Below are 21,526 nucleotides of genomic sequence, written 5' to 3'. Positions count from 1 at the left end.
TTATTGAGATAGCTGTCTAGTTGTGTCCAAAATGATTTACATAGAAGTTCAAACATGTCTATTATTAGTGGCATTCTGTATAAACGTGCATCAAAGATTTTAGTTCCTTCCCAAGGTGGTTCTTAACTTTGTTAAAGTAGTATATTAAATACATGGCACCCTTACATGACAAACAGGGGCGGTCGCGTAGCCTAGTGGTTAAAGTGTTCGCTCATCACGCCGAAGACCCGGTTTGATTCCCGACATGGGTACAATGTGTGAAGCCCATTTCTGGTGTCTCCCACCATGATATTGCTGGAATATTGCTAAAAGTGGCATAAAACCATACTCACTCACTCACTACACCACAAATATATTTTATAATCTGTTGATATTAATCTGAGCACATGCTGCTCCTATTGATATCATCTGTTACGAAAGTAATGACCAGTGCAGTTATAAATTTGTGCTTTGAGTTTCTTTGAGAGTAACAATTTTGCGGGTCCATTTTGTTTATGCGTTTGTATTAAATTGCTGAATATGCAGTTGATACTTATCTCTGAGACGTAGCTCCAGCTTGTGTTCTTGTTTGTGACCACCTACTTGTATCTCAACCCTTGTCACAGGGTGCGGACAGGTGGGTAAATACACTGTTTGGAATAAACTGAAATACATGATAACCTAATTACATTTTGTATTATTCATAAAACAACAAAATATCAACATGATGAAGCAGCTGTTACAAATTGACATAGGCCATATTAATTGAACTTGTAATATAAATGAAAATAAAGTAACATCACAAGATTGAAATGATGTATTTCAGTGTAGAGCTAGATGTATCTAAAATTATTATGATATGATATGCACAACAGATGTCCATTTCATTGATATTGACAATCACTTTTCACAGTGGAGCCCCAGTGGGTATTCCACCTGTTCAATCATATACGCGTCAATGGGGGTAAATATGTAAATTCAAAACACATATTCATGTGAACAGTATATATGATTTACGGAGCTGTAATTCTGTTTAGTATTAAAACGGACAACTTGTTTGTGTTTGTAGGTAAGTGCAATAGAATATTTTTATATATTTGCTTGGCAATACAGAGGATATGGAGCGTGTCACATGCAATATATCATTGTTTTTTTGCCCTGGTATCTGGTAGTACATCGACAGTATCAACATACAGTTGACGTATATTGCAGGGAGTGATCTAGACCTGCTCAGATCCACTTGGGTCACATATCACTGTAAATTCCCAATTTATGTATTGTGGTTAGTTGTCATGATATATACACACTGATATACTGATGTACACTGATATTATTTTCAGCAGCTTCAATTATTTAGAATTTCACGACAAACATTACATTTAGCATGTTTATATATCGATTTTTAGTTTTGGTTTTTAACTATTTCATTTTTGTTTCAAATTAGACTAAAAATGTAAATAACCTAGATGTATTTGCTGGTTTCTTGTTACCATGGTTACTCTGTTAAAGGACACATTATTAGGTTTTGCTTGCCCTTTTCTTGGGAAGGTCAAAACAAAGAATTAAAGAAAGTTATTATGAGATAAGTTAAGTAACATGTCTTGTTTTATTAGCTCACCTGAACTTCCAGATCCACCATGTCTTAGAAGCTGAAACTTGATGACCCCATACATAGTGTCTCTGAAAGTTGCTCTGATTTTAAACATCGCCATCAGCCATTAATGTAAGGCCACCCTTCCAATTGGGCAAGTATCATTATGAAATTTGGTATGCAGTATATATGTGGTATGCATAATAACATGTGATACCTTTGTTGGAAGATTTTGATATTTGATCCTACAACTGTCTTTGACCTTCACATACCCCCATTGTCTCTAGATTGTTTGCATTGTACTGTCCTTTTGCCATTACCCTCTCACTTCTCTGGCATTCTGAATGTGAATATTGATGCTGTTTGTATTGTTTGTTGGTATTGTTTTGTTTGTTTTGGGTTGTTGAACAGCGCACTCAGCAATATTCCAGCTATATGACGGCGGTCTGTAAATAATCAAGTCTGGACTAGACAATCGAGTGATTGACATCATAAGCATTTATCTATGCAATTGGGATCGATGACATGCATCAACCAAGTCAGCGAGCCTGACCACCCGATCCTGTTAGTCACCTCTTACAACAAGCATAGTCACCTCTTACGACAAGCATAGTCACCTCTTACGACAAGCATAGTCACCTCTTACGACAAGCATAGTCACCTCTTACGACATGCATAGTCACCTCTTACGACATGCATAGTCACCTCTTACGACAAACATAGTCACCTCTTACGACAAGCATAGTAACCTCTGTTTTGTGTCGAAACAACTGTTTCTTATTTTTGTTTACCCTCTTATTGTGACCTTTTAACACAAATATTCAAGAAAAACTCATGTGCATTGCATAGCCTTCTTGCTGTCGTTTCTGTTCTCAAACTTATCAAATATATAATATTTGATGAGCAAATAAGAATAAATTTACTCGACTTTTATTGTATTTTCAATTTGGGCTCCTGTCGGTCTAAACTGCAAACCAAACATTATATGTAGTGTCATCTAAGATTGTGTTAGAATTGACTTAATCTTCATCATATTCATGCCTGTATTGTCCATCTAGTGAGTATGGTTTTACGCCGATTTTAGCAATATTCCAGCAATATCACGGTGGTGGACACCAGAAATGGGCTTCACACATTGTACCCATGTCAGGAATCCAACCAGGGTCTTCGGCGTGACGAGTGAACGCTTTAACCACTAGGCTACCCGACCGCCCCCATCTAGTTAGAGCCATATTCACCTAGCCTTGCTCCAAGGCTGTACTGAAAGATACATCCATGGATGTGTCGTAATTCTATCCTCCTAATAGGCAAGTCTAGATATGCAGATAGGGACAACTTGTTCTTATTATTACATATCTAGAAATTGTGATTTAAGCTAATAATTATTGCCAAAGTAGACTTGTGCAAGTCTAATAGTCACCAAATAACATCACCATTTAATCTTTTGGGAAACTGATTTATTTGGTCAGTAAGCATGAAGATGTGACGGTGCCGATGGCCTGGTGAGTTTTGCACCACTGTTATGTAAGTCAGTGAGTACATGTCATTCTGTGGAATTGCTTGCCTTGGCTTGAACTGATTATCTTGAGGCCACCTTGACATAGCTGGAATATTGCTGACTTTGGTGGAAAGTGAGTTACTTCACTCATTGTACAATTGGGAACAGAGATAGTCAGTTGCAAAGGCTACAGAGCCTGTGATGCGTAGAGGCCTTGATGAGGTGGGACCGGTGAAGAAAGCAATCAGTTGCGCACAGCTCCTTGACTGCCTCTCCAAGTCACGGTAAGGCTTCCGCTCACACTTACTTACTTACTTATATTGGAGATTTAACGTGCGCTTTCCGACTGCAAGCGTATGTCGCACACGGGCCCGGCCAGGCCATTTAATGTGTTTCCGAAAAGGGGAAGAGGGAGTTTTTGCAACCCAGGAGGGGGGCTTTAGGGGTTGCTTATACAGTAATTTTGAAATTTTGTGATTTGGAATGAATGCCAAGAGTGGGTGGAGGACGAACTAAGGGAGCTGTGTGTGTTGGGTGGTTGCTAGATTAGGTAGTTTTGGTTTTATTATTTTATTTGGGGTTTAAATGCGACCAATTAGTCCTGTTTTAATTAGGTATCTGCCTAAGGCTTTGAATTTTTCTAATTTATTTTGTGGATTTAGGATTGATTCTAGTTTAAGTCCTGTTTTAAGATTTAGGGTGGTCTGTAGTGTTGTTCGGTGTGTTTGGTAGTGTGTGCAGTGAATGAGTACGTGTTCTGGTGTTTCTTGTTGTTTGCAATGTGGGCAGTTTCCTGTTGTATGTAGATTAGCTATTTTACGGTGATTATTTAGTTTGGTGTGGCCTGTTTGTAGTTTAGTAATTATTCTGTCGATTTTTTTGGATGGGTGTAGTATTTTTGGTTTAGTTAGTTTTTTTTCGAGTACTTTCCTGATTTGGCTATTTGAGTTTTGGTACATATTTTGCCATTTTTTGTTGATTTTTTTTTAGTGACACTTTTGATTTCTGATTTTGAGCTGGGTAAGTTTAAGCTTATTTCTGGGAGTTTAAGGGATAATTTTGCTGCTTATATAGTTGGAAGAAACATGCTATAATGTAACTATATATAACTTTTGGAGGGGGGTTATGGACGGAAGCCTTCTCTAAATCACGTGCCCCAGCTTCTGATAACTATAACTGACCAATCCCCTGTGACATGTGAAAATGTATCACCATGGCACTATATATACTGTAAAACGTGAAATTAACGCGAGCATGAATTAAATGCGAAAAATGCGAATGGTCTTGGCTCACATTATTAAACGTTGCATTCATATCAACAATAAGACATTTTGGATAGCAGAAATACCAACTTAGACATGTTAGACATACGCTGAAAAGAAACAGCTATGTTTTCCACATCACTGTTTATTGAGCAGCACTTGTAAGAAGTATATAAACAATGTCATTCAAACACTAATTACAGCCTGTGAATTGTCACTGGGTTCAAGATAAGAGTTCTACTCACTTATGTCATCACTGATCACACCTGCAAGTCCGTACAGACGCCACCCACGCAACACAGGGTCATTGTTCTTTGCGACTGCGTCAAAGGCCAACACGAGCCAGCGCTCATGCATTGTTTAAGCGAAAGTACACTACTCAGCGCTAATAAGCGGTGCTATTTGGTGAGTGATTGGATTAATGTAAGGTTAGATTAAGGTGAGGATTCTCCTGTAAACCTGACAGAGGACAATTTCTTTAGATAACATATCCACTGATGCTTGAGAGGAGGGGGTGTCGCATTCATATTGAGTCACATTTTTGGCAAAGGGTCAGCGTTTGCATTCTCTTGGAGACTCAATAATTTCACGATTTACAGTATATATATACATATATATACTCTTGAAACTGCATGGTTGAGAAATATTTAACAACCTGTTCTAAAGTCTACAGTCAAAATCTGTATTGTGATAAAACGGATTGTATTTCGCAAAGTGCATCAAATCAGGTGAGCATGAAAACATTTGGAAAATATCTGTTGACACCCAGTTGACGGTACACATTTTTATGCAAATTCTGCACTTGACTGAAATCTATCCGGCAGTTTACGAACCGGATATCGATTTCGTTACCTGATTTGGATCGGACTGTGCATTGACTCATAAGTCCAGCCAAAATATAACTCCATAATTCCAGCCTAGGTTGCCAAGGGTGGAAACTGGACTTTTAAAGCTCCCTAGCCTTAGGACGAAGTGTGCAGGTGGCAGCAGGGGGTACTCAGCGAGGTAAGCCCCTAATTTGTGTAGCTGAAATACTGCCAACACTGGCTTCATACTGTAACTCACGCATATCTCTGATCCAGCTAACATGGGCATTGTGTAGGTACCCAGGATTGGGCGCCTAGCTGTCATTGTACTATCATGATACACTGTATTTGAATTAATAAGCGCCTGCTCTAATAAGCGTCCATGGCGATATTTGCTATATATTTTGGGTAGTGAACAATCCCAATTAGCACCCTTCCGATCGATCAATGTACACACGATTTATTTATTTGTGTATAATACGCACTGGTGTGTTATATGCACCCTTAATTACGGAAATTAAATTCTGGAAATACATCTGTCGTGTATAATACGCACAGACTTTTTTTGTGTGTCGTTTCAAGCAGTAAGCATAAACCATGAAATTTACGATCTGTCAACTCTTTCACCAAAATTATATTCTAATAAGAGCCCCCTATTTCTAATTTTGAGAGCACCCTGGGCGCGTATTATGTCAAATACGGTAACATTTATACTAAGTTTTCATATAATAATCAGATCCACAGCAAGTGCTTTTATAAGTTATCATGGTGTAACATTTGTACAAAATTTAATATGATTATAGAACAGCAAGTAATACATATTAGGATCCAGGAAAAATGCAGATACAAAATAATAGTAGTTTCAGTTACAGCGTTTCAGATAGATGCTAGCCTAAGGTAACAGGAACCCATCTCCCAGACATACTATTCAATAAGACAAAAGTTATGTCTACAGATTTTTATAGATTGCTGTCATCACCTATATTAGAATAACATTCAGCAATTACTTCAATTTAGACTCATTAAGGATTAGCCCCCATACAAGCTCGTCTATAGTGATACCATAATCTCTTTCCAAGCACCCAGTAAATATGTCAACAAGATTAGTGCCAGTCAAATATGATTAAGTATTCCCCTCTGTCTAGTCATTCATAAACCATGGGCACACACCATTTTGTATCAACCAATCAGTTTTGTTAAATACATACAGAAGCAAAATGTTAAGCAGAAGGGGTTTGTCGCTCTAACAAAGCAGACCTCTCTCTCACAGCCCAGAGGGTTGTACCGACTCTCTGTGGCACCCTCAGCTATATTTTTTAGATATTGTAAATTGTTCATTGTTCTTGTAAATAAAATTGTAATTAGTCTCCTGTGACTCCGGCTCTTTGCTGACTAATTCCCCCAAGAAAACCAGCACGCCATTTGGACGGTTTTGTACATCAGAACAGAACCATAATAGTACCCTGATGGTGAGGAATTCTGTCCATGCTTTGAGTCACCTCTGGTAAAACAATTTGTTTGATACTTACAAGCCATCGCAATGTGGCATGAATACTTGGTTTAGCATGTTAGACTATAGGAGTCAAGAGCTTCAGATAACTTTTTGAGCAATTGAGTTTTTACTCTAGGGTTTCTATTTTAATTGGGTTAATACATTTTTCATTGAGTAACCAATATTTTTTCACTCATCAATACATCACTCTATTGTTTTTTCCCCAAATAAGTATACATTTTAAGATTTAAAAAAATGAAATAATGATTTAGATGTATATAACTGTTTTAAATATATATAGGCTTGACTTGGAAAGTAAATCAGCTCGTAATTGTGTTTCGGAAATTAGCACCTTTGTACACATGCTGGAAAAGCTTCATTGGATAATTACGCAAGCTGTTTTTATACATTTGAGTTTTTCATTTAATGCATGCGTTTCTGTATGCAAGTTAATTGAAAGTAATTGGGTTTTGAATATTTTGCGGGGGTATTTTACGCAAATACTCTGCTGTCTGTAGCTGGTGGGGGGGGGGGGGGGGGGGGGGGGGGAGGTTTTTGATGCGCTAATGTACTGAAAATAATGACCCTCCCTTAATGCTTGTCATATTTTCGAATGACCTTCCCCATGTCCTTGTTCATTTTTTTCATGACTTTCACTGAGAACACAAAATGTAAAAGCACTTTATGTTTTATTATAATATGTCTCTTTTGACATGACCCTCCCCAAATATATGTATTATTTTTTATGACCCTCATCTAGAAATTTACATGTTTTGGTGAGCCTGCCCTATATAGTAGGCCTGCAGAAGGGCAGAAGTTAGGCGATTCATATGCAGAGAAAGTCAAGGAATTGTCCTGGCTTCAAACATGTCGAACCGATTTGCCGACATTTTTCAGATTGTGCCTCATTCTGACCCATTTGTTATGCACTTTGTGTGAGGTGTGCATGATGTGTGCATGACATGTGCATGATGTGTGACATGGTATGTGTTTACAAATTGCCATGGAAATGGTCTTGCCACCTTATTACAGAGAGAGACATACCATGACAGATTAACCATAGCAATGCGAGAGAATCAGGTGTTCTTTGACTTGTTTGAGTATTATATAATCTTGGCCCCTGAAGGTCCAAGGTAGAATAGGTCTTCAGCAACCCATGCTTGCCGTAAAGAGCAACTTGCTGACTTGGTTGATGCAGGTTATTGTATCCCAATTGTGTAGATCGATGCTCATGATGTCAATCTCTGGATTGTCTGGTCCAGACACGATTATTGACAGACCACCTTCACGTAGCTGTATACTGCTGAGTGTGGCATTAAACAACAAACAAACAAACAAACAAACAAAACAAAGTATACTACTCACATCTCAAATCTCAGAACAGTAGTGTTGCACAGGGTGTTTAATATTGCCTTATGACTGTAAACACTGTTGTCTTTGTCACAAGCATGATAGAATGTATTTTTTGGAAATACTTTCCTTGTATCGTGTTTCTATACATGTGATGAGCTAGTGTTCATTCGGGGCAGGTCCAGAGTGGGGTCCTGGGTTTGACCACGCCCCTTTTTGCAGTTTAAAAAAATAAAAACTTGAAAATGGTACCATGACAACATGTTCAGTTGGTTTTTAATGTAAAATTAATAATGGTTACACATCGTGGTTGTGATTTGTGTCCCCACCACCACTGAAGGTACAGATGACCTTAGTGGAATCTGATCGATAATCAAAATCTATTTTGTGATAAAACAGGTCTTGCCTCGCGAAGTGCATGAAAACATTTGAGCACCGTTATTTAAAACATGAACAGATTTGGCAATTATCTGCTGACGCTCAGTTGATAGTACACATGCTTTGCTGATCATGCTGTCGACGAAAATCTGCACGTTAAAATCCATGTTGTATACATGGTATACGAACCGGATGTCTGTATTGTTGCATGTTTTTGTATGGACTATGTGACACTCATTAGTCCGGCCAAAATGTAACTCTGGAATTCCAGCCTAGTTCAGCAAGGATGGAAACTGGACTCTAACAGTCAGTTAACTCCCTTGCCCCGGGACGATGTGATGCTGCAGGTATCCTGAAGAACAGGCTCCAAGGTGCTGTACTAAGACGGTTTTAACTGATCCACCAGATTGGCTTGTCCGAGTCACTGTAGCTTGGGCTTGAAGCAAAGCATGAGGGCTTTGTTTACTGTCTGGGTAGATATTGGGCCAATTGGTGTAAAAAAACAGGCCCTTCAGAAGCTTAAAAATACAAATATTTTTTCTGGTAGTGTTTATCTGAAATGTCAAATGTGGATATTTTTTCGGCATGTCACTATAAATGTGACACTGTTATTGACGGAGCTATCAGATCAGTTATTGTATTGGCCGTAATAAGCGCTCTGAGCACCATACTTTTGACAAATGGGGACACTTATTAAAACCAAATTAAAAACAAATTTTTCTACTTCTATACTTCTGTGTTTCCCCTTTCTTCACCATGTTCACTTGTGTTTTGCCCTTCAATTTCTAGACTGCTGTTTTCCCCTTCAACACTGTTTTCCCATTCTACACTAATCTTTTCCCATTCTACACTAATGTTTTCCCTTTCTACACTTCTGTTTTCCACTTCAACACTACTATTTTCCCTTTCTACACTACTATTTTCCATTTCTACACTACTGTTTTCCCATTCTACACTACTGTTTTCCCTTTCTACACTACTGTTTTCCCATTCTACACTACTGTTTTCCCATTCTACACTACTGTTTTCCCTTTCTACACTACTGTTTTCTCTTTCTACACTACTGTTTTCCCTTTCTACACTACTGTTTTCTCTTTCTACACTACTGTTTTCTCATTCTACACTACTGTTTTCCCTTTCTACACTACTGTTTTCCCTTTCTACACTACTGTTTTCCCTTTCTACACTACTGTTTTCCCATTCTACACTACTGTTTTCCCTGTCTACACTACTGTTTTTCCTTTCTACACTACTGTTTTCCCTTTCTACACTACTGTTTTCCCATTCTACACTACTGTTTTCCCATTCTACACTACTGTTTTCCCATTCTACACTACTGTTTTCCCTTTCTACACTACTGTTTTCCCATTCTACACAACTGTTTTCCCTTTCTACACTACTGTTTTCCCTTTCTACACTACTGTTTTCCCTTTCTACACAACTGTTTTCCCTTGCTACACTACTGTTTTCCCATTCTACACTACTGTTTTCCTTTCTACACTACTGTTTTCCCTTTCTACACTACTGTGTTTGTACTCTTCAACACTGCTGTTTTCCCTTCTACACTGCTGTGTTTTTCCCTTCTAAACTACTGTGTTTTCCCCTTCTACACTGCTGGGGGGCACGGGTGGCCCAGTCGTCTAAGGCGCCGCGATTTGCTGTGCAGAGTTGCGTCCCTTAGGCACGCCAGAAACCTATGATTTTGGGTTCGAATCCCGGTTCGCCCCGATTATGTTTCTACATTTGTCAGCACCATACCCGTGCTCGTGGGTTTCACCGAAGTGGTAAACGTCCGAGACCTGCATCACTTCGGGCTTTCCTCCCACATTAAGCTGACACGCCGTGATATGACTGGAATACTGTTAAAAGCGGCGTAAAGCCCAACTCACTCACTCACTCTACACTGCTGTGTTTTCCCCTTCTACACTGCTCTGTTTTCCCCTTTGACACTGCTGTGTTTTCCCCTTCTACACTGCTGTGTGTTCCCCTTCTACACTGCTGTGTTTTCCCCTTCTACACTGCTGTGTTTTCCCCTTCTACACTGCTGTGTGTTCCCCTTCTACACTGCTGTGTGTTCCCCTTCTACACTGCTGTGTTTTCCCCTCCTACACTGCTGTGTTTTCCCCTTCTACACTGCTCTGTTTTCCCCTTCTACATGACTGGAATACTGTTAAAAGCGGCGTTAAGCCCGACTCACTCACTCACTCTACACTGCTGTGTTTTCCCCTTCTACACTGCTCTGTTTTCCCCTTTGACACTGCTGTGTTTTCCCCTTCTACACTGCTGTGTTTTCCCCTTCTACACTGCTCTGTTTTCCCCTTCTACACTGCTGTGTGTTCCCCTTCTACACTGCTGTGTGTTCCCCTTCTACACTGCTGTGTTTTCCCCTCCTACACTGCTGTGTTTTCCCCTTCTACACTGCTGTGTTTCCCCTTCTACACTGCTGTGTTTTCCCCTCCTACACTGCTGTGTTTCCCCTTCTACACTGCTGTGTTTTCCCCTTCTACACTGCTGTGTTTTCCCCTTCTACACTGCTCTGTTTTCCCCTTCTACACTGCTGTGTTTTCCCCTTCTACACTGCTGTGTTTTCCCCTTCTACACTGCTCTGTTTTCCCCTTCGACACTGCTGCAATTTACCAGTATTTTTTTCAGTTCAACTCCACTGAAGAATGGATCCCAAAACAAAGAAGGCGAAGACATGTTGGAACGTCCCAGCCTCAACGATTGCAGAGCAAACCTTCAACCCCATCAGAAACATCGTGGACAGCATGAAGCTCACCCCCAACCCAGAGAAGGAAATGATCGCCCTGTCCATAGGTAGGAATGACTGAAAATCTGTGAAAATGCCTTCTGTTATGCCTTCATACATGCTGTAGATTATACTAAGCTGGTCATTCGTAGTTGAAGACATTTAATACTATTGGGAGACTAGGCTTGGAAATTTGACTCTGTGCAAGCAGAGACCATATAATCTATTATATGGTCTCTGGTGCAAGTTTGCTTGAAGTCATTTAAACAAAAGCCTGCCTTTTTTATCAACTCAAATTGTACAGTGTACAGTGAAACTTGATCCACGTGTGCCATTCCCAGGATTGTTTGTTTAGCTATGTCATAGCGACTGATTTACGACACCCATTGTCTGAAGAACATTTGATTGCAAAGGCTCATTACCCTGGAGCCATGACATCTATATGCCTTGAAACACTTAATTGCTGTTATTTATAAGATGCTAATCCTAATTGTTAATCCCCATTTTTGTGTACATCGACCGTCTGCCATCCTGAACGAGATGTGCAAGTATGTCACTGATGAATTACTGTTTATATTTATATTTATTACTTACTAAATGTCAGGTGACCTTGGCTATATAAGCCTTGGTCCAGAGAGATTGACAAACTACCTAAATTAAAAATCTACACCAAATTAAAAATCTTAAACAAAACTGCAAACAATCAAATATCTTCACCCCTAAACTTAAAATACCCAAAATAGACACAACACTAGCTAGCCAAATAAATAAACAAACCGACCCAAACATAGCTAAAACCACCACACTAGCATACATACACGAAAATTGGCCCAATTGGTGTCACATTTACACGGACGGATCTTCAGATCCGACCTCCAAACACACAGGTTTCGGAGTCCATACCACACAACCAACTAAAACCACACAATCCTTCCGACTCCCAAACAACCAATCAATATTCACGGCAGAACTAATGGACATGGCCTCAGCCCTCCATAATCAAGAATCCAAAAACCACAAAAAAATCCTAATACTTACCGACTCCCTAAGTGGACTGCAAGCCCTCCAAAACAAAAATACCAAAAACCGACCTAAATTAATCAATCAAATACTTAAAAGCTCCAACGACCTAACTAAGGCAGGCAAACAAATAACCTTCTTGTGGATACCCGCCCACGTAGGAATATACGGTAATGAAAACGCCGATAAAGCAGCTAAACTATCCCTCAAAATCCCAGAAATAAGTTTAAACTTACCCATCTCAAAATCAGAAATTAAAAGTGTAAACAAGCAAAAAATGACCAAAAATGGCATAACCAATATCTAAACTCAAATAGCCAAATCAAAAAAGTACTCAGCAAACCACTAACCAAACCAAAAATTCTCCATCCATCAAAAAAAATCTACAGAGTAATCACTAAACTCCAAACAGGACACACCAACCTAAATAACCACCTAAAAAAAATGAAAAAACGCACTACAGGTAACTGCCCACACTGCAAACAACTAGAAACCCCAGGACACGCACTCATCCACTGCACACACTACCTAACACATCGAACCGCATTACAAACCACCCTCAATCTAAACAAGGCTCTCACTCTAGAAGCAATACTAAACCCACAAAATAAACTAGAAAACTTCAAGGCCCTAGGCGTATTCTTAATCAAAACGGAACTAATAAAACGCATCTAAAAACACAATAATCTACCAAATCAAAATCACATAAACAAACAAACATCCACCAGTTCCCTTAGTTCTCCTCCCCAACCCCATCGGCATCTATTCCAAATCTCAAAATTCCCAAATTCTATATAAGCAACCCCTAAAGCCCCCTCCTGGGTTGCACCACCCCTTCCTTTTCCCCCTCTCGGAAACACATTAAATGGCCTGGCGGGCCCGTGTGCGAAATACGCATCAGTCGGGAAGCGCACGTTGAATCTCCAAAGTAAGTAAGTAAGTGAGATTGAAAAAGATTATAGAAAGGTCTTACCCTTAGCCTAGCTAGGGTTAGGCTGGGTGCTCCGGGGCACCTAGACAACAACCACTACCACTATGTGCTGACCTGGCACATAGTGTCTTTTGTATGTATGTATCTACCTGTGTAAAGTAAAATTGTATATACCGCAAGCCATCGTCTCCAAGTTGTCACTTCCTAAAGGACCCATACGTCGGCCCCTTGCATATACGAGTATGCAAATTGTTCATTAATCAACTACCTCAAAATCATGGTAGAAAATGTGTTCTAATATTGCGAACTGGATGTTTGGAGGCACATAGTCACACACGCAATTTACAGATCTTTACCATTATAATACTCGGGGTCAGAAAAGAAATATAATTTCAGAAACATAATATTTCAAGTGGATCTTGTAAACTTTGTAAAAGTATTGTCGATCACGTAATAAGGTAAAAGTACTTCTTTTAAAAATCCAGTTAGACCCATCAGATGAAGATTGCACTGTGAACTTCAACCAATATTTTCTGATGTATAAGACTAATTGTAATATTGAACAAGTCTCAAGTGTCTTGAATGTTCTTCTATACAGTTCAACATTTGCTAAAGAGTGAGTGAGTGAGTGAGTATGGTTTTACGTTGCTTTTAGCAATATTCCAGCAATATCATGGAGGGGGGCACCAGAAATGGGCTTCACACATTGTACCCATGTGGGGATTCGAACCCGGGTCTTCGGCGTGATGAGCGAGTATCAATTGTTATCGCAATAGTTTCTTTCAATATAAATAGTTATCGCAACAGTGATTTCCAGACCATTAGTCACCCCCAGATGCATACTGACTGAATACAGTGTGTGATGAAGCAACTAGAATTGCTATTTATCACCACGAAATACTCATCCAAGAAAACTTGCCACTCTGGTAATATGCGACCCATGAAGATCCGGGGTAGAATAGGTCTTCAGCAACCCATACTTGCCGTAAAAGGTGACTATGCTTGTCGTAAGAGGCGACTAACGGGATCGGGTGGTCAGGCTCACTGACTTGGTTCATACATGTCATCGATCCACGCATTTGGGATCGATGCTCATGCTGTCAATCACTGGATTGTCTGTTCCAGACTATATAGTCATATAGCTGGAATATTGCTGAGTGCGGCGTTAAACAACAAACAAACAAGAACAAGACCTGGTAATATGCAGTTTTCTATGTGATGGAAACATTCCTTTACATTCTACTTGTGATTTGAAATTTGTTATTTCGTGGCACAGAGTTAATTTCTAATGCTGTGTAACCATGGTAACCAGTTGACTCACTATATTAAATGTTTTTTGTTTGTTCAAATTATGTTTTTTCCAGTTAAAAGGAAATTAGTAGTTGAACTGCTTGATTGGAATTTTTAGAAGTTGGTAGGTAACAGTAGGGACAAGATAAGTAGTACTACTAGTAGGTTTGTTAAGTACTGCCTCAGCTGGGAGTATACTTATCTATAACTGAAAATTGATAATTAAAATTAAAATTTATACAAAAGTATCACAATACACTCATGTGGGATGTCTAGTGAAGGTGAGCTTCTGTACCTCTGGTTCTGTTCTTTGTCAAGAACTGCCTGGTGAGACATACTCACAACAATTAATTCAGTTACTCTTGAGACAGGTAGTGTTGTTCATGCTGTAGGCAATATTTCCAGCCCTGGCAGCCTGTTAGCCTAGCTCGTTGGCCTACATATATTTGGCATGATGAAAGACAGGACAAATATTGCAGGGGTGACAGATTAACCTGCCCTCACAGTGGGCTACTTAGCCCCGCCACAAAGAGTGTGTGTGTGTGTGTGTGTGTGTGGGGGGGGGGGGGGGGGCTGTGTTTGAGTATCTGTGTTTGAGTATCTGCTAGTCTGCTAGTGTCTAATGTTGCCTGAGTTTGTGTGACTGCTTTAGTCTGGACGTTTACTACAATATCTGAAATAGTCATACGTAACTGGATATTACATTTAAAGACAATCGGTGCATGAATAAAAAATCTGTCTATTTAGCTGTCACTATATTTCATCAACAACCAGACCTGTGCGTCACGGGTGGAACGAGCATTCATTGTAACAGCCATCTGCATAATGCTACCCCTGCGTCACAGGGCCATATGACACAGTCGAACCAATCAACTCAACTTGGGGAGGGGGTTGGGGGCATAGAAACAGGATCCCTCCGCGTCCATCTGTCAAAGCGACTGATTTATGACAACCATTGTCTGAATGAACATTTAATTCCAAAGGCTAATAACCCTGGAGCCATGCCATCTATATGCCTTGAAACACTTAATTGCTGTTATTTATAAGATGCTAATCCTATTTGTTAATCCCATCATGAACGAGATGTGCAAGTATGTCACTGAAGAATTACTGTTGTTTATATTTTTGACTTACTAAATGTTAGATGACCTTGGCTATATAAGCCTTGGTCCAGAGATGAACATGACTGTCACTAAACTACAAACAGGCCACACCAAACTAAATAACCACCTTAAAATAAGTAAATTACACGCACCAGGAACCTGCCCACATTACAAACAAGAAACACCAGAACATGTACTCATTCACTGCACACACTACCAAACACACCGAACAACACTACAGACCACCCTAAATCTTAATACTGCACTTACTCTAGAATCAATCCTAAATCCACAAAATAAATTAGAAAAATTCAAAGCCTTAGGCATATACTTAATTAAAACAGGACTAATTAGTCGCATTTAAACTCCAAATAAACTAATAAAACCAAAATCACATAAACTAACACACCACCCACCACACACAGCTCCCTTAGTTCGCCCCCTACCCACTCTTGGCATTCATTCCAAATCTCAAAATCTCAAAATTACTATATAAGCAACCCTTAAACCCCCCTCCTGGGTTGCACCACCACTTCCTTTTCCCCCTCTCGGAAACACATTAAATGGCCTGGCGGGCCCGTGTGCGACATGCACAGTCGGAAAGCGCACGTAAAATCACCAATATAAGTAAGATGAACATGAGAGCGAGAAAGAGAGAGAAGAAAGGTCTTACCCTTAGCCTAGCTAGAGTTAGGCTGGGTGCTCCGGGGCACCAAGACAACAACCACTACCACTATGTGCTGACCTGGCACATAGGGGCTTTTGTATGTATATATCAACCTGTATACAGTAATACTGGGAGCCACCCGATGTTGCCAGTGTTTGTGTGACTGCTAGTGTCTGATGTTGCCTGTGTTTGTGTGACTGCTAGTGTCTGATGTTGCCTGTGTTTGTGTGACTGCTAGTGTCTGATGTTGCCTGTGTTTGTGTGACTGCTAGTGTCTGATGTTGCCTGTGTTTGTGTGACTGCTAGTGTCTGATGTTGCCAGTGTTTGTGTGACTGCTAGTGTCTGATGTTGCCTGTGTTTGTGTGACTGCTAATGTCTGATGTTGCCTGTGTTTGTGTGACTGCTAGTGTCTGATGTTGCCTGTGTTTGTGTGACTGCTAATGTCTGATGTTGCCAGTGTTTGTGTGACTGCTAGTGTCTGATGTTGCCTGTGTTTGTGTGACTGCTAATGTCTGATGTTGCCAGTGTTTGTGTGACTGCTAATGTCTGATGTTGCCTGTGTTTGTGTGACTGCTAATGTCTGATGTTGCCAGTGTTTGTGTGACTGCTAATGTCTGATGTTGCCTGTGTTTGTGTGACTGCTAGTGTCTGATGTTGCCTGTGTTTGTGTGACTGCTAATGTCTGATGTTGCCTGTGTTTGTGTGACTGCTAATGTCTGATGTTGCCTGTGTTTGTGTGACTGCTAATGTCTGATGTTGCCTGTGTTTGTGTGACTGCTAATGTCTGATGTTGCCTGTGTTTGTGTGACTGCTAATGTCTGATGTTGCCAGTGTTTGTGTGACTGCTAATGTCTGATGTTGCCAGTGTTTGTGTGACTTCTAATGTCTGATGTTGCCTGTGTTTGTGTGACTTCTAATGTCTGATGTTGCCTGTGTTTGTGTGACTGCTAATGTCTGATGTTGCCTGTGTTTGTGTGACTGCTAATGTCTGATGTTGCCTGTGTTTGTGTGACTGCTAATGTCTGATGTTGCCTGTGTTTGTGTGACTGCTAATGTCTGATGTTGCCTGTGTTTGTGTGACTGCTAATGTCTGATGTTGCCTGTGTTTGTGTGACTGCTAATGCCTGATGTTGCCTGTGTTTGTGTGACTGCTAGTGTCTGATGTTGCCTGTGTTTGTGTGACTGCTAGTGTCTGATGTTGCCTGTGTTTGTGTGACTGCTAGTGTCTGATGTTGCCTGTGTTTGTGTGACTGCTAATGTCTGATGTTGCCTGTGTTTGTGTGACTGCTAATGTCTGATGTTGCCAGTGTTTGTGTGACTGCTAGTGTCTGATGTTGCCTGTGTTTATGTGACTGCTAATGTCTGATGTTGCCTGTGTTTGTGTGACTGCTAATGTCTGATGTTGCCTGTGTTTGTGTGACTGCTAATGTCTGATGTTGCCTGTGTTCGTGTGACTGCTAATGTCTGATGTTGCCTGTGTATGTGTGACTGCTAGTGTCTGATGTTGCCTTTGTTTGTGTCACTGCTAGTGTCTGATGTTGCCAGTGTTTGTGTGACTGCTAATGTCTGATGATGCCAGTGTTTGTGTGACTGCTAATGTCTGATGTTGCCTGTGTTTGTGTGACTGCTAGTGTCTGATGTTGCCTGTGTTTGTGTGACTGCTAGTGTCTGATGTTGCCTGTGTTTGTGTGACTGCTAATGTCTGATGTTGCCTGTGTTTGTGTGACTGCTAATGTCTGATGTTGCCTGTGTTTTGAGTGACTGCTAGTGTCTGATGTTGCCTGTGTTTGTGTGACTGCTAGTGTCTGATGTTGCCTGTGTTTGTGTGACTGCTAGTGTCTGATGTTGCCTGTGTTTGTGTGACTGCTAGTGTCTGATGTTGCCTGTGTTTGTGTGACTGCTAATGTCTGATGTTGCCTGTGTTTGTGTGACTGCTAGTGCCTGATGTTGCCTGTGTTTGTGTGACTGCTAATGTCTGATGTTGCCTGTGTTTGTATGACTGCTAATGTCTGATGTTGCCAGTGTTTGTGTGACTGCTAGTGTCTGATGTTGCCTGTGTTTGTGTGACTGCTAGTGTCTGATGTTGCCTGTGTTTGTGTGACTGCTAATGTCTGATGTTGCCAGTGTTTGTGTGACTGCTAATGTCTGATGTTGCCTGTGTTTGTGTGACTGCTAGTGTCTGATGTTGCCTGTGTTTGTGTGACTGCTAATGTCTGATGTTGCCTGTGTTTGTGTGACTGCTAGTGTCTGATGTTGCCTGTGTTTGTGTGACTGCTAATGTCTGATGTTGCCAGTGTTTGTGTGACTGCTAATGTCTGATGTTGCCTGTGTTTGTGTGACTGCTAGTGTCTGATGTTGCCAGTGTTTGTGTGACTGCTAATGTCTGATGTTGCCTGTGTTTGTGTGACTGCTAATGTCTGATGTTGCCTGTGTTTGTGTGACTGCTAGTGTCTGATGATGCCAGTGTTTGTGTGACTGCTAGTGTCTGATGTTGCCTGTGTTTGTGTGACTGCTAATGTCTGATGTTGCCAGTGTTTGTGTGACTGCTAGTGTCTGATGTTGCCTGTGTTTGTGTGACTGCTAATGTCTGATGTTGCCAGTGTTTGTGTGACTGCTAGTGTCTGATGTTGCCTGTGTTTGTGTGACTGCTAATGCCTGATGTTGCCTGTGTTTGTGTGACTGCTAATGCCTGATGTTGCCTGTGTTTGTGTGACTGCTAATGTCTGATGTTGCCTGTGTTTGTGTGACTGCTAATGTCTGATGTTGCCAGTGTTTGTGTGACTGCTAATGTCTGATGTTGCCTGTGTTTGTGTGACTGCTAGTGTCTGATGTTGCCTGTGTTTGTGTGACTGCTAGTGTCTGATGTTGCCTGTGTTTGTGTGACCGCTAATGTCTGATGTTGCCAGTGTTTGTGTGACTGCTAGTGTCTGATGTTGCCTGTGTTTGTGTGACCGCTAATGTCTGATGTTGCCAGTGTTTGTGTGACTGCTAATGTCTGATGTTGCCTGTGTTTGTGTGACTGCTAATGTCTGATGTTGCCTGTGTTTGTGTGACTGCTAATGCCTGATGTTGCCTGTGTTTGTGTGACTGCTAATGTCTGATGTTGCCTGTGTTTGTGTGACTGCTAATGTCTGATGTTGCCAGTGTTTGTGTGACTGCTAATGTCTGATGTTGCCTGTGTTTGTGTGACTGCTAGTGTCTGATGTTGCCTGTGTTTGTGTGACTGCTAGTGTCTGATGTTGCCTGTGTTTGTGTGACCGCTAATGTCTGATGTTGCCAGTGTTTGTGTGACTGCTAGTGTCTGATGTTGCCTGTGTTTGTGTGACCGCTAATGTCTGATGTTGCCAGTGTTTGTGTGACTGCTAATGTCTGATGTTGCCTGTGTTTGTGTGACTGCTAATGTCTGATGTTGCCTGTGTTTGTGTGACTGCTAATGCCTGATGTTGCCTGTGTTTGTGTGACTGCTAATGTCTGATGTTGCCTGTGTTTGTGTGACTGCTAATGTCTGATGTTGCCAGTGTTTGTGTGACTGCTAATGTCTGATGTTGCCAGTGTTTGTGTGACTGCTAATGTCTGATGTTACCTGTGTTTGTGTGACTTCTAATGTCTGTTGTTGCTGTTGCAGGAGACCCAACAGTGTTTGGCAACCTCCCAGACCCCGAGGTGGCGGAGGAGGCTGTTATTGCGGCTGTGAGGGCGCGGAAGTCGAATGGCTATGGCCCATCTGTAGGTAAGACAGAGGTGGAAGCTTATGGATTATATGCGTTTCTCCTTCAGGCATGGAGGGGAAGTTTCCATCTCCCCATGCAGTGAATGTCTTCATCAACCATATTGTCAAAATACTTGTCTTGTACCTGTAATGAGCCTTGGAACTGTCTCCAGTTATGTGGTCCCGAAAGATTCTTCTAACTGGACTATGTTTCTTCTGAAGATATGTGTTCTCAGATCCCCTTTTGGGGATTATAACCATGAACAACTAATCATGGATTTGGAGTGACCTTATCTAGGTATCCATGACTGGTATTACCTTATGGAAGAAATGATACCTCTCTGTACAGTATCATTAAAATCAGACCCTGTACTCTTAGTCCGATACCTCTGTGTGTCAATCAAGATCTGACGACAGCTCCATCCCAGTTGTATCCGGTAAACCCCGAATGAAACAATCTAAAAAAAAGTCTTGAGTGAACTTTGACCACCCAGTCTAAATGAAGGGTGAGCCAATCAGATGTCCCCTTTCTATAACTATTTGGCTTCATTTCTTTCCACCTCAATTCAGAAGTTCTGATCTCAGGATGGGAAATCTGCCAGAGTGCAGCTATGCCCTCAGTAATTCTGTCATATGGGGGTAGATGCCAGGGCTCTCAGATGTCACTGAATGTATATAATATACACAACAAGTTATAGAGCGACTTTGTTTCTGTATTTGGAACTTTCCATTATTACTAGGGGTCGGACGGGTAACTCAGTACCCAGGTCGGGTGGGTGCTGAGTAGCAATATTCCAGCAATATCACGGCAGGGGACACCACTAATAGTTTCTCACATTGTACCCATGTGGGGAATCGAACCCGGGTTTTCAACATGATGAACAAATGATTTAACTATGGGGCCGCCCCAGAAACCCCAATCCCTAACCCTGCCCCCTAACCCCGCCCAACCCAACCAGCACCCCCACCCCCTAACTCCGCCCCTAACCCCCAAATTGGTCATGACACTTGTGAGTTTGTGTTGCAGGCTGCAAGATGGCGAGGGAAGCTGTAGCTAAGCACATCTCGACCCCGTCGGCTACAGTGACAGCACAGGTAGGGGACATAGTGTACATATTGATTACTGACATCACCTACACGCACCTGCTGGAATGGACTATGTACATTCTCATTATGGCAATCTGGCACTGAATTGAAAATTGGGTTTCTTTTCAGAGAGACAGATTTACTTTTTGATCAAATGTTATATGTCACAAATCTTTCAATAAACAATGTTTTTTTTGCAATTTACATGGTCATGGTAACATATTAGTAATAATCGTGGTTTGTACATAGGAAAAGGAAAAAAGATGTATATTATATGGTTCAGTATTTAATATATTTTAAGGATACTTTTGTTTGGTAGAATATAAATGAATTTGAAAGGAAGGTTGGACAGGATCTGTCACTTGGCACTTTACTGGTGGCCAACTGGATAGCTCAGGAGTTAATAGTAGCAAAAAGGCTAACATAAGTGTGCATGGTAGCCAAAAGGCTAACTTGGGAGTGCATAGTAGCCAAAAGTATAACATAGGAGTGAATAGTAGCCAAACGTATAACATAGGAGTGAATAGTAGCCAAACGTATAACATAGGAGTGAATAGTAAAGGGTAACTTAGGAGTTAATAGTAGCCAAAAGGCTAACATAAGAGTGAATAGTA

At 40.9% G+C, this 21,526-nt stretch overlaps 1 protein-coding gene across 2 annotated transcripts in view; it reads left to right on the top strand.

The window, feature by feature from the left end:
• Window positions 1–21,526, top strand: part of LOC124147250 (tyrosine aminotransferase-like) — a 38,542-nt gene that overhangs the window by 2,776 nt on the left and 14,240 nt on the right. The window contains exons 1-4 of one of the 2 annotated variants that reach the window (XM_046517908.2): window positions 5,251–5,335; window positions 11,009–11,173; window positions 19,743–19,847; window positions 20,854–20,921. In XM_046517908.2, the coding sequence (XP_046373864.1) occupies window positions 11,026–11,173; window positions 19,743–19,847; window positions 20,854–20,921 (321 nt within the window). In that variant the 5' untranslated portion in view covers window positions 5,251–5,335; window positions 11,009–11,025. Of the gene's footprint in view, window positions 1–5,250; window positions 5,336–11,008; window positions 11,174–19,742; window positions 19,848–20,853; window positions 20,922–21,526 lie in introns of those variants that run through there. The other variant, XM_046517906.2, reaches the window with a different exon arrangement.

This window comes from Haliotis rufescens, unplaced genomic scaffold, assembly GCF_023055435.1.
Source record: "Haliotis rufescens isolate VD_foot unplaced genomic scaffold, xgHalRufe1.0.p SCAF_30, whole genome shotgun sequence".
Taxonomy (NCBI): domain Eukaryota; kingdom Metazoa; phylum Mollusca; class Gastropoda; order Lepetellida; family Haliotidae; genus Haliotis; species Haliotis rufescens.
Note: the sequence above shows the minus strand (reverse complement) of the source record. Positions and strands in the feature narration are given on the sequence as shown.